The 13,670-nt window shown below is 47.4% G+C and overlaps 1 protein-coding gene across 4 annotated transcripts in view; it reads right to left on the bottom strand.

Annotated features, from left to right (window-relative positions):
- Nucleotides 1-13,670, bottom strand: part of PCGF2 (polycomb group ring finger 2) — a 55,866-nt gene that overhangs the window by 18,783 nt on the left and 23,413 nt on the right. For all 4 annotated transcript variants that reach the window (XM_044418715.1, XM_044418713.1, XM_044418714.1 and 1 more), the window contains exons 2-3: nt 13,083-13,225; nt 10,024-10,120 (exon numbers count right to left, since the gene is read on the bottom strand). In XM_044418715.1, the coding sequence (XP_044274650.1) occupies nt 10,024-10,120; nt 13,083-13,194 (209 nt within the window). In that variant the 5' untranslated portion in view covers nt 13,195-13,225. The remainder of the gene's footprint in view (nt 1-10,023; nt 10,121-13,082; nt 13,226-13,670) is intronic.

Raw genomic sequence — 13,670 nt, 5'->3', positions numbered from 1 at the left:
CCTCTCAGCTCCTGCCAACCTTGCAGTTCGAAAGCTTGTAAATACAAGTAGATAAAAAGGTACCACTTCGGTGGGCAGGTAACAGCATTCCGCGCACTTCGGTGTTTAGTCATGCCGGCCACATGACCACGGAAACTGTCTGCAGACAAACGCTGGCTCCCTCGGCTAGGAAACGGAGATGAGCACCGCCCCCTAGAGTCAAGCATGACTGGACTTAATGTCAAGGGGAAACCTTTACTTTTACCAACCAATAACCAAGGTTCACTGGATGGTGTCCAAATATTAAACTTTAAAAAGTATCACATGGGGCAGGCTTAGACAACACAAGATGCCCAGAGTGGAGACCTGTCCACATTCCTAGCCTGGGCCCTTCCAGTGTGCCAGACAAACAACTAGAGACACCTTCTTCCCCTTCAGCCATCCTATATATATCCCAGGAGGCCCCACTAAGTTTCCCCCGCTCCCACCACTGCTTGTCAGGAGGGATGGGGATGTGGAGAGCAGGGATTCGGCTGTGGCCCCAAAAGGCAAGCAGACCTTCTGTGCCACGGTGAGGGCTATCAGCCCTGCTGCCAATTGCAGTGGCCGTGGCTTGCTCAAACAGGCCAGCTGTCCAGCCATCTACTGCCATCCAGCACTGCAGTGGCTTGACTGTTTCATTTCCTCTTCCTGTTGTTGCTAGTCTCGAAGTCGTGCCCGACACATCGCGACCCCATGGACAACACTCCTCCAGGCCTTCCTGTCCTCCACCGTCCCCCGGAGTCCACTCAAGCTCGTATCAACTGTGTCAGTGACTCCATCTAGCCACCTCATCCTCTGCCGTCCCCTTCTTCTTTTGCCATCTATTGTTCCCAGCATCAGGCTCTTCTCCAGGGAGTCCTTCCTTCTCATTAGATGGCCAAAGGATTTGAGTTTCATCTTCAGGATCTGGCCTTCTAAAGAGCAGTCACGGTTGATCTCCTCTAATTCATTTCCTCTAGAGGAGGTCAATCAGAACACATATTCCTGCAGGGCGCTGTGGACTCCAAGCAGAGGCAGTATGAGTTACGCTGCTCAGCCTGCTCTGGGGTAGGCCGAGTACAGCGCAGCTTGTGCTTACGGTGGTACAGGGAGCCTCAGACAGCCACCCCCAAGCGCTCCTTGGGCAATCGAGGTGGCTCTCATCAGTGCCTAGCCAGAGCCTCTCGCTCACAGCAGTAAACATTTTAGCCACTGTCGGCTGCAGAGACAACAGTCCCAAGGGCAGCTTATAGATCCTACTGCAAGTCATGGCTTCTTGGGGTGGCTGGTAAGCCCAGGAGGTGTAGCATGTTACCAGGCATTGACTGGATTCGTACAACTGGGGATGTGAAGCCACGATGACTTCTTTTCCCTGCCCCTGCATGTTAATTGTGCACGGTGCAATTTACCCAATTACCCTTGTGGCGTGTGGCTTGCTTTGACACCTGAACCCAGGAATTGGCCCCAGGTCCTGGGGGGACTTTGAAGCAACCACACACCTCACCAGGTTTGCAGCACAGAGGTAATTAAGCAAACTGCATGGCATGAAGTGGGCAGCAGGGAAGAGAAGCCACCTTGGCTTCCTTTGCCCTGTGATCATGGAAAGTGGTGGCCACAAGTAAGTCCAAAGTGTCCTGCAGTGAGGACGCATCTGCAGTGAGATATTACAGGTCTCTCAGCTACATTTGGAACCAATCAGTGGCTGGGACACTGAGTGTGCCTATCATTTAATACCTTTTATACATTTTGAACAAAAACCTGGATGAACAAAACACAGTAGCAAGCGCAAAACTTTCGGGAAGATCATTTAGAATTAATGAGACTCTCCTTGACTAAAAACAATGAGCTTGTTCACCTAACAGCAGAGCTATCTATAAACATGACAGGGGGTTTTCTGTCAGGTGAAGCTGTTTCCCAATCAAGCAAAGCTATGAAATCTTTACAAACTGTATAGTTCCTCCATCTTAGAACTTGAGCATTTTCTCCTAATAAGGAGGGCAACTTTAATCCTGGTCTGATTTCATAGATTTTTTTCAAAGATTCATAGAATAGTAGGATCAGACAGGGCCAAGAAGGCCATCGGGTCCAACCCCCTGCTGGTGCAGGATGCCAAGGCACCCCATCCCACTCAGACGACTGTCCAGTGTCGCCTTGATCGTCTCTAGTGTGGGAGAGCCCACCACCTCCCTTGGCTACTGGTTCCACTGTTGTACTGCTGTGACAGTGGGGAAGTTTTTCCTGGTGTCTAGCTTGAAACTGACGTGCTGCAGTGTGAGCTTGTGATTCCATGTCCTACACTCAAGGATGAGTGAGAAGAGATCTTTTCCTTCCTTTTGGTGACAGCCCTTGAGGCACGTGTAGGGTGCTATCATATCCCCTTGTAGTCTTCTCTTCTCAAGGCTGAACATGCCCTGCTCTTTCAACCTCTCATCGTAGGGCTTAGTTTCCGGACCCTGCATCATCTTTGTTGCCCTTGTCTGAACGCTTGCTAGTTTTTCTGTGTCTTTTTAATTACATTTGTATTACTTTTACCTTTAGCTTGCCTTGAGGCTTTTTAGAAACACGCAGCTTGGTTTGATTTGGCCATGCTCTATCTCATCCTTGTCCCTGTGACCTGAACTTGCCAAGCAGTCTCCTTTGTGGCCAAAGTCTCCCCTCTTAACGCCAGTCAAGCCTTCTTAAGACTCACTGTGCCGCCTGCCAGCGTCAGGGAGGGTGCAGAGCCTGCCCTACTGCCAAACAACCTGCTCACAAAAGCCCTCCCCGAGTTGTCAGGCATCCTAAGAAATGATGAGCAGTTGTGGGGAAGAGAGGAAAACAAGAAATGGGGAGTACTTTTCAAAGCCCAGACCGAATTGCCAGACATTCTGCCACACTGCTGTAGGAGCCTGAGACAACTCTCCCAAACCCACTCGTCAGGAAAATGCTCTCCTCCTTTCAATATCCCCCTGCCCACTGAAATCTCCTTAGCTTCTCCATTTTGCTCTTCCACTTCTCACTCATCATGTCCACTCTGGTTATTTGATAATGGCCACATTCATATGATTACTTCACATTCTCCCTACTCCACATCCCCTGAATGTGTAAGGAGAGAAGAGTCCACTTAGCAGCAAGCCACATTTTCCTCCTGGTTTAGGATCCTGGTTTTCAACAAACTGTAGTTTGTCACACACAGGCACACACAATTGCAAACTGTGGTTACCTGCAAACTCGAAGCAGAAGCTTTTTATTTCCTCCCACAAGACCAAGACTCTCCACTACTTATTCCAACCTGAGCCAGCACCTTGTCTAGCACAGAATGCAATGCGCGTGGGCATCCGTAATGCCACTACCGGGCTCTGAATAGCACTTAGTACACTTTCAACAAGGGCTATAATTCTAAATACACTTCCTACAGAGTGACCTTTTGAACTCAGTGGAGTTCACTTCTGATCAGTTAGATTAGTCAATTAAACAATCTTAGTCAGCTAAAAGCCATTACACTAATTAGTGATTAGATTTAAAGTCATTTTAATACAAATGTTTATAGCAAATCCAGATGGCAAGCGATATTTCTCACATACAGAAGGGATATGCTTATTCCAAGAAGATGTTGCAACACATGCATGATATTAAAAGAGAGACAATGGGTATGATCCTGACTTTGTCAGTATAGAGCCACTGAAATCAATAGGAATTTATTTTGTAATGACTGGCTGGTTTCTTTGTGTTTGCTGTAAAACTGGATAAGTGCGGATGCAACCTAGTTTGCTTCTTGCTTCCAAACTGTTGTTTCATTCATTTGCAAATAAGATCAGTAGACTAACAGTCAGCTATAATATCATGGATTAACATATCTTTAATCAGGTTGCAGCCCTACTTCTGGGTAAACATGTTTAGGATCATGTTATCACCACACAGAAGTGGTGCTCTATGAGTCTGAGCACAGCCACACGTCCCACATCTTTCTCCTTAGCCATGCAGAGAAAGGAAAAGAAGTTGCCACAATAGGTTTTTGCATACACTATCTGATATTTTATTCCAAATATCCTGATATCTTGTCCAGTTTTAGAGAAAGTGTGGCTATGGACCCTGGTTGCTGAAGAAGTTGGGCAGAAGGGTGCTGTGGCACTCAGATCCTGCCTGTGGGTTTCCCATGGGCAGCTGATCCACCACTTTCTGAATGGAGACTGTTGGTCTGATTCAGGAGGGCTCACATTATGTTCTTAAAACTAAGGCAAAGTATATGCATATACAGGGAGCGCCATTCATTAGATCACCAGCCCAACTTAACCGCCACCAAGAATACTGCTTTCCAGGGCAAAGGACAGAGATCCACCCTGGTGAGTAGCTTAAAGGGCTTAGTTTTCCATGCCTGAAAAATTACAGACAGATGCCAACGCTGTGCTGTGCATCAGACGGAAGATGCAAGATGTCAAATCCCATAAAGGCAATGCTTCAACAGCAGATGGGAGAACAAGGAGAAGCCTTTAATAGGAACTGAGAATCCAAGATAACTGCAAAGTCCACCCAAAAAGGAGAGAGCTTCAAACCCCTTTCCAAAAACTAAGAAAGCAGGAATTGGGGTTATTGCAGAGTCCCCAAGTAAGATCAAACCATGAACCCTGACAAAAGAACAGGAGGGAGCTCATTTCCAGGCATAAGCAAGTTCTGTGGCCTGCTAAAAAGCCGCACTGGGGTTACATTGTATTGAGTGAGGGATGAACTCAATGGTAGCAACCCTGAGTCCTCCATTCTGTCACGTACAGGGCGTGAAGGTCCACTTTGTCTCACTCCTAAGAAAGTAGATGTGGAAACATGGGCCTGTTGCGAAGTGGAGAAGGCGGGAAACCAGAGTTGTCTCAGCCACCACAGTATAATTAACATGCAATGCATGCCACACAGTTAGTCTTGGAGATGTGGAAAGGGAGGGAGAAGATAGAACAGGACTTCCCTCCAGGTGCCCCTGCGGAATCAGATCCTGCCTCTGCCGTGCTTCTAGGCAAATAAATCTGCTGCCAGCATTCCCTCTCAACAAAGCAGTCCGTTAGTACCATTCTATCTAGCGTCCACTCATGGGAGGCCAGGATTGCCCACCTGAGCTGGTTAGCAAGGACATTATCTGTGCCAGCCACCCGGCTCAGCATCAGTCCACCCGGACAGGGTCTGCTGAGCAACCACAGTAGCATTATTGCTTACCTGAACAAGCCAACAAGGCTGCTGAAAGAGAACTGAGGCAAAAGGCAGGAACCTGCCAGGAATACACGCACTGGACTTTGAAAACACATGTTGTGCTTTTCTCAACCTCCAAAGCAAATTTATTTTTTAACTAAAACAACAAGCCACAGTGAGAGGAAATTGCCTTGCAGCAAGTGCAGATAATGGGCAAACTGCCATTCACACATTATGCCTTTTGCAGCTTAAATGTCAGCACAGCTAAAACAGAAGCGGCCGTCTTCTCGCCTATCCCAGATGCTGGCTTTCAGGCCCAGGGTCTAGACACTCCAGTTCATGGTGCAACCCACCTTTCAACATTCACTACCAATGAAGAAATTGGCTGGATACAAGGCACACATATATTCTTGTCAATTCCTTTGAAAAAATTGATGAAATGTTGCTGGGTACAGCACTTGGGCACACACATGGCCTATTAAGTAAAACTGAGTAACAAACGACATGCTTGGAGATAGAGGGCACTGAATGAGGCTGCAAAGGAAATCACAGCTACGGAACAGATGTTCAGCGACATGATGGCAGGCACAGGGGAAAACAAGGTGCACACTTCCCCCATCCCACAATGGTGGCCCGATTTTCTAATTATTAAAATGTGATGATCAAAGGAATATATAGGGAAGAAAGGCATGTTTGCAAACACAGTCTTAAATACAGTTTTAAATGCTCCTATCTATGCAGTTGGATAAGAAAATAATAGGAAGAAAACCAAGCATTTGATTCAGACACAACATTTTTCTATTCAGAGGTGACACACACATACTGTACAACACCCACAGAAAAGCTGAAGAGTTCACATCCCCTTCCCTGCATGACTTCCAATGCTGTAAAAGCTGTACATTCAAAACCGCTCATCTGACATGCAAACCAACAGAGAGAGAGAGGTTCATGTGAAATCAAATAAAGAATTATTATTTTCCCCTTAATCACTGAATCCCAGAGATGTTTTGCTACACTTTCAACATGCATTGTTCTGCAACAGTCCTTTTGTATTGGCATCTCAGGATTGTTTAGAAGGCATTTTGTGTCTGATGTTTGAACTGGGAGCAGCTCTGTGGAGAAAACAGTGGGATGGAATCTGATAAATATTTTGCAGAGAGATTAATATGCTGCTAAAGAAATTAATTTTCACCGAGCAGGAGCTGAAAGATAAACTTAGAGATTGCTATCTTAATTTCAGTGTTCATTAAGGTGCATTTGGCTTCCAATTCAGCATAGGGAAACAACAAGATTACCATGTCAAAGACAAAATGGGAAAAGAGGTAGAAGAAGTATTGCTGAGTTGGTTTAATTTTTCTACACCTGGAAAGAGATGGTCCATCAAAAAGAAAAAGCTGATTCACCAGGACAAAGGAGTTGTTCACACCATTGAAAGCAACTAGAATCGAGAACTGCATTACTGCCTGCATTTGGCAAGCTAGGAAACTCAGCTTTTATTTAACTACCCAAAGTTTTGATTACTTGAAAGATAAATCCGAAGGTATTCAAGGACTTCCTGATAAAATATCATAAGCTGCAGGTTGGTTAAGCTTCTTGTGGTAATTTTTTAATTTACCAGTCTTTTGCCAAATATATGCAAATATTCTGAGTTTTTCATAATATGCTCATACTACAGAAATGGGATATTCTTGGAACAAAGTGTGGTTTAACTCAGGGTGGCATTTTGATTTCTAAAGGATAAGAATACAGATTCCTAGCAGAATGCAAAAGTTCCATGATAAATGAACGAATACACCATATATCCAGTTACCAGTGGAAGTATGGGCCCAATATAAAGTGCTTGTACTTACATATAAAGTTGTAAACAGCCTGGGTCCTGGCATCCGAAAGACCACTTCTCCCATATGTCCCTACCTGTCTGTTATGATCAAGTGAACAGGTCCTTCTTCAGGAGCCATCCCAAAGGGAAGTGAGGGGGATGATGGCTAGAAGAAAGGTCTTCTTGGTGGTTGCACCCCAACTCTGGAATAAGTTCCCCAGAGAGGTGTGCCTGGAGCCATCTCTCTTATAATTTCGGCACCAGGCAGACATATATCCTCCAGCTATTTTAATGGTCAATTTTAGCAGTAACTTGATTTTAATTGCTCAGTGTTACTCCATCCCTCTCAGATGGCGATCTAGTTGCCCCCTGAATGCTTCCAGTGTGGGAGACCCCATGACCCCCCTAGTAACGGGGGATTGCAAGGCTCTAACAGTAAGGAAGTTTTTCCTGATGGTTAGCCAGAACCTGGCTTCCTGGAACCTAAGTCTCTCATTCCATGCCCTGCATTCTGGGATGATATAGAAGACATCATGGCCTTCCTCTGTGTGTCCACCTTTGAAGTACTTGAAAGGTGCTATCATATCTCTCCTCAGTTTTCTCTTTTCCAGGTGAAACATGCCCAGTTCTTTCAATCTCTCCTCACAGGGCTTTGTTTCCAGTCTTCAGTTCATCCTTGTTGCCCTCTGAACCCTTTCCAGCTTGTCTGCGTCATTCTTAAACTGTGGTGCTCAGGCCTGGACACATGTGATTTGGAAGTAATACTTCTATTAATGCAGCCTAAAATAGTATTTGCCCTTTTTGCAGTCATGCATACCGTTGAATCATACTCAGCTTGTGATCTACAACAATTCCAAGATCTTTGTCACTTGCAGTACTATTGAGCCAAGCATCCCCCATCTTGTAACAATACATTTGGTTTCTTTTTCCTAGGTGGAGGACTTGGCATTTGTTCCGACTGAATTTCATACTGTTATTTGCAGCCCAGCACTCCAACTTATCAAGAACACCTTGAATCTTATTTCTGTCTTCCAGAGTGTTAGCTATCACACCCAGTTTTGTGTCATCTGTAAATATGATAAGCCTTACCTGCACTTCCTCATGTTGGAGAGCACTGGGGCCAGGACTGAACCCTGAAGCACCTCACCTGTTACTTTTCCCCAGTTTGAGAAGGTGCCATTGATGAGCACTCTTTGATTCTGATTCTGTAGCCACCTGTGGACACATTTGATAGTTGTTCCATCTAGCCCACTTTGAGCTAGTTTGCTAATCAAGATATCGTGGGACACTTTGTCAGAAGCTTTGCTGAAGCCAAGATATATTATGTCCACAGCATTCCTACAGGCCATCAAGGAGGTTGCCCAATCAAAAGATGAAATCAGATTGGTCTGTCAGGATTTATTCTTGACAAATCCATGTTGGCTTCTATTAATCACTGCATTGTTTTCAGTGCAGATTGACTGCTTTATCATCTGTTCCAGAATTTCCCCAGCGACTGATGTGAGACTGACTGGTCTGTAGTTCCCCGGTTCTTCTTTTTTTTCTTTTCTTGAAGAATATTAGCCCTTCTCTAGTCATCTGGCATTTCCCCTGTCATGCATGATTTCTCCAAGATAATAGACACTGGTTCTGAGAGTTCTTCTTTCAGCTCCTTTATGACTCTAGGATGCAATTGATTGGTCCCTGGAGATTTGAATTCATTCAGGCTAATTAGATAATCCTTGACCCATTTGCCTATCAATTTTGAGCCGCCATCATGCTCCTTCAGCTTCTACTTCCCTTTCATCAGGAAGGTCATATATTTATTTACTTTTTAGAGTTGAATCGTGCCTTTTTTCTTACAAGAAACTCAGAGTGGCTTATATAATTCTCCACATGCTCTCAATCTTATCCCAACAACAACAAGCCTATGAGGTATGTTGGGCTGACAGTCTGTGACTGGCCCCAAGTCACCCAGTTGGCTCCTGGCTGAGTGGGGCCTAGAACCCAGATTCCCTGAGTCCCAGTCCTGCGCTCTTAACCACGACACCACAGTGGCTCTCAGGGTTGCTTTGTAGCTCAGAGATCGCTTGATGGGGAACGGCTGGCACTAACACCAAGCCCAACTTCAGCATAGGGAAGCAGCCAACTGGCACAGAAACAGCCACATGCCCTGTCACATCCCCACTTCCACCTGCAGGATTTGCATGGATGTTGCATGCCAACAAAACTGAAGATCTGAAGTCTTGCCATCTGAACTGATATGGGGCTTATGCTGCTGCAGCAAGGGAAGAAGGGGCACCCCAAATCATGACAATCCCCTGACTGCATCTGCTAGTTAAAAACTATTAGAAAGGGAATCCCCATTGCCTTGATACTATGCTCACTGGGGCCCGGGACCCTTGAAGGAAGCTTTGCCAAGCCCTGCCACACCTCAAGGTAAAGCAACTTGTTGCAAGTGACACTGTGAGAGTTAAAGGTGCCTGAATAATGGAACGAGGCTTTTGGAAGTAGTGATGCTGGCACGGGGAGGGGGTGCCAGATGGACTGCAGGTCAGGCAGCAGTTTGTCTTAGGTAGGCACTATCCTGGTAACCTATGCAGAATGCCTCTGAACCTCCTCTGAGGGAAGACGCTCCCACTTGCTTGGGATTAGGGAAAGGGATTCCAGGTTGTATGGTAAGACTCCCAGGCAGTTTCCCCGCCTTTGGGGACACTTGAAGAGAGGCTTTGAGCACCAGGTTTTTCTGGCTAGAAGAAGCATGGCCAAGCGAGTAATGGGTGTTCCAGACAAACTGCAGAGTAAGGATTTCACCTTCATGCCCTTTTTAGAACAGTTACCTAGAAAAAGGATGCAGAATCAAACAGATCTTGGTACAATCCAGCAAGGTAATGTGCATGTGGCTGGAGATGGCTTCTTACTGAACCTTGTGTTACCACTCTGCTCCCACAACACACGCCACCTTGTACACTTTTAAATTGTTCCTGCACAGCTCGCATCCCACCCCATCCCTGCCCTGAACCCTTGGCTGATGGAGGTGCCACTGGGCTGAAGTATCAGTCTTTGTAAAGTACCTGATGCTGAGGAGAGGCCTCGTTTTATGTACTTGAACGTCACACATTGGGCAGTATTTGTTGGTCTCCAGATAACGAACGATGCAGGTTTTACAGACTAAAAGGGAAAGAAACACAGGTGAGACATGGACGGAGCTACCATAAGGACACATATTCAGATCTAAGAAATCCAGCTAAAGTTCAGCATTGCTTCTCGTCCTATCATGAGGCAAAGCGATGTCACCAAGACTGACCCAAGCAAGCTATGTACATACCTTGGGACAGGCCAAAATTCCCGGGCTCCCTGCCTCAGCGCTGTCAGTGCTGGCGGAGGGGGAGGAGAGAGGCACTGCCTCTGCCTCTTAAGAACATGCATAACAGTGATTTAGGAACTTATCACAAGGGGAGCAAATTCCCTGCATTCTATCCTGGTAAACTCTTGTGTTCTGCATATAAGACAAGACAGAACAGTGGAGCTTAGCAAAAAGATTTGGGCCAACTGGAATGAAAAGAAACAATGGGCCAATTACTTGACTGATTTATAACGATGTAAAACACTACTGTGTAGAAGGGCAGAATTTGTGCTTTCTACTGCAGAGGCCAACACGACACGGGCCAGCCTTAGCTCCACTTCCATAGTTGTTAATGTACTTCATATATGATCATCCTACCCTTTCTAAAAGTGCAAGCTTCAGTATGAAACATTTGCTAAAGATCTGAATTAGAAAATTGTGTTATCATGGGCAAGTATGTGGTAGCTGATGCCACACGTTAAGAGGGACTGCTGCTTTTTCTAGAATGGTGCCTTCCACTTCTACCTTTGGGCACATGCACTTACACCAACTGGGGCAGCCCACACACCTCTCTCCATGCCACGTCATGGTGCTCAGGTTCGCCACTGCCTGGGCTGTGTGTCCAACACTTCGGCTGCCTGCACACATAATGCTAAGCCAGTTGCCACTTACCATGCGATTGCCACACAGCATGGTTTCCTATCTGGTTGCTGGGTTCAGACAATCATATAGTTTCCATGCTTGCATGGTTTCCATCCTCCATCCTTCCTTCTACTGGCAGCAGGTATCCCATCAGTCCCCACAGCAAAAATTCTATCCCAGGGTGCACCACTCCTGCCTATACTGCCTGTCTCCCCTTCACTGGCCCACAAACCCACCTGGACAATCCCCCAGCTAGCTGCCCCTAGTGGGTTTTTGGGGGGAGGGGCTGCTGCTGGGAGCAGCACCCCAGTAGACCCTCCTGGGCTGCCATACTCCATGTCAATCTATAAGCCTGCCTCTTTCTACAACGCTTCCTCTTCCCTGCCCCTCCCTTGCTGTGCATGTGCCCATGCTCATCTGTGAGCAGGCCTCATAGTCACTACTATGGGCTGCCTCCCCGCTGCAGCAAGGCACATGGAGGGCATCAGCCTGGACAAGCTCCAGGGGCAGCCCCCCGCCCCCCCATGCCACAGCCACGGCGCAGAGGCAGCTTGCCCTGGCATCCTCTCTCTGCAGCCAGGACACGCTGTGCATGGCCTCGCTGGGACTGCCTTCCCCCTTCTCCGCTGGTCCCACAGCCAGCCCTCCCCACAAGGACCACACTGCTGTTGCCAAAAGTGCCCTTCTTGCTGGGACTTGGGGCCACGAAAGGCAGCCCCAGAGAGGAGAATGTGCCTGGTGCAGGTGCCCTGCCGCCGCCGCTCGCTGCACCGGTGCTGCCTGCATCCTAAATGCACAGGCACCCATGCACAGCCAGCTTGCGGCAATGTGCTGGGGGCTCCAGGAGCTGCCCACAGGGCTACAGACAGGGGCAGCATCTGCGTCATGGCCCATCCACTCCCCCCACACTTCTCTGTGGGGCAAGCAGGGAACTCAGAGGGGCATGTGGCTGGGCTAGGAAGGAGGCTTGGCTTCCATGCCCGGATGGCACCTCTAACAGTGAAACATCTCGCAGTTCTCCCAGATCCACTGGCAAATCACAGTGTGTCTCTCCCACACCTCATGCAGTGATGGCTGTTGGCAGGTTCAGAGGGCAGGGGGTGGGCAGCAGTGTGGCTTCTTGGCGGTCCTGAGGAATACCAGGGACAGGTTTTGGGAGGAGGAGGGGGCAGGTGGCAGAGTGGGGGACATGGGCTTTTGGGAGCACTCACTCTGTTGGTGATGCCTGCATGGAGCCCATGTGCCACTGTCATATAGGGACAACTTCGCTGAGAGGGGAGAGAAATTTCAAAAGCAGAGCAGCTCATGAGTGGTATTTGTTTAAACTGCAGCAGCCACACAGGAGTGCTAAACACGACTGTCTCCACAGTTATTGCTGGAGGCAGCTTGATGTGCTTCTCTGCTGCCAGTGACATTCAAAGCTATAGATGGGCACCTGGAAGGCAGTGAGAAGGCAAAGGTGAAAGTGAGCACAAAGCAAGCAATCAGAGTGTGGCTGGACCTGGTGCATTAGTTGCTAGGCAGAACTGGACAATGGAGAATGCAGGCAGGAGCGCTTCCCCCAGCAGGGGCTACTCTTCCCACAGGCCTCTATGGCAGCAGCATGGAACCACAGATCAAACAAACGATGCAGAAGTGTGACATCCATAGAGCAGATTGTGTTTACATAGTGTATCATGCACAAACCACCACTGCCTGTGTGGAGACCATTCTCACCATGCTGCACCATTCTGGCTGGGTTCACACATGACATATCATGCCATCGTGGTTTTCACAATGGTTTAATATTATATCTGAACCTGGTCATTAAGTAGCAGTAAAGAAGCAAATGTCAAGGAGAATGTGAAGCAGGTCTGAGAAGGCAATTTTTTTCCTCCCCATGTACTGGCAATTAAGGGTCAAGTCATTTTGAACTATTAAGAAGAGAGTTGTTAGGGATCAAATATCCCTAAACCTGGCTCTTACAGCACGCTGTCTTGAGAGAACGTGAGGGGAAACATAATCAACAGCAGGGGAAATGCACCTTTCATACACTAAATAGGCAGTGTGGTTATTCTGCGTATTCTTTGGCTGACTCGGCACAGAAGAGAGAGCCCATGGCTCAAATTAAGCTCCAGGAACTTGCAGACTTCGTCTGAAACTTACAAGAGTGTAAGCATTCCACAATGGTTGTGGCATCTATGAAGTAGCCCCCGCACAAGGCACACATCAAGTGGGGGTTCAGCTCTGTGATTTTTATCCTGGTGGTCCTGTGCATTTTGGATCCTGAGGAGCTCAGCAGGTCCTCTCTGGAAAAGAAAAAACACAAACAACAGATCCTCAGTGAATAAAAAAATCCCCATCATTCTAGAAAGACGATGGCAGGAGCCACACTTTTCAAACCAGAGTTCAGAACAGCAGCTGTTCACCGTGAAAAGTAAGGTTACTTACCTGCAGTGCTGTTGTTCTGCTCATCTGTACATTCATGCATGTGGGCTCTGCACATTTGGGAAGATTCCATTGCTAAGGTTACTCAGTGGGACCCCCTCCCCCTGGCCCTGCCCAGGCTCGAGGGAGGGGTTTCTGCTCGGTCCTCAGTTCGAAGGACAGGAGACTGCCATCATGGCCCATGTCAGAAGGATGGGCCTTGGGCTCATATGCACCCCAGTGTGCACAGTTGTGCTGTCAGAGGACAACACTGAAGAGGGGCTGAAGGGCAAGTTGTGTGAATGCACAGATGGCCACTTGAAGAAT

The sequence above is a fragment of the Varanus komodoensis genome, unplaced genomic scaffold (genome assembly GCF_004798865.1).
Source record: "Varanus komodoensis strain SLA01 unplaced genomic scaffold, ASM479886v1 scaffold92, whole genome shotgun sequence".
NCBI lineage: Eukaryota > Metazoa > Chordata > Lepidosauria > Squamata > Varanidae > Varanus > Varanus komodoensis.
The sequence above is the reverse complement of the archived record's forward strand: the minus strand, read 5'-3'. Positions and strand labels throughout refer to the sequence as shown.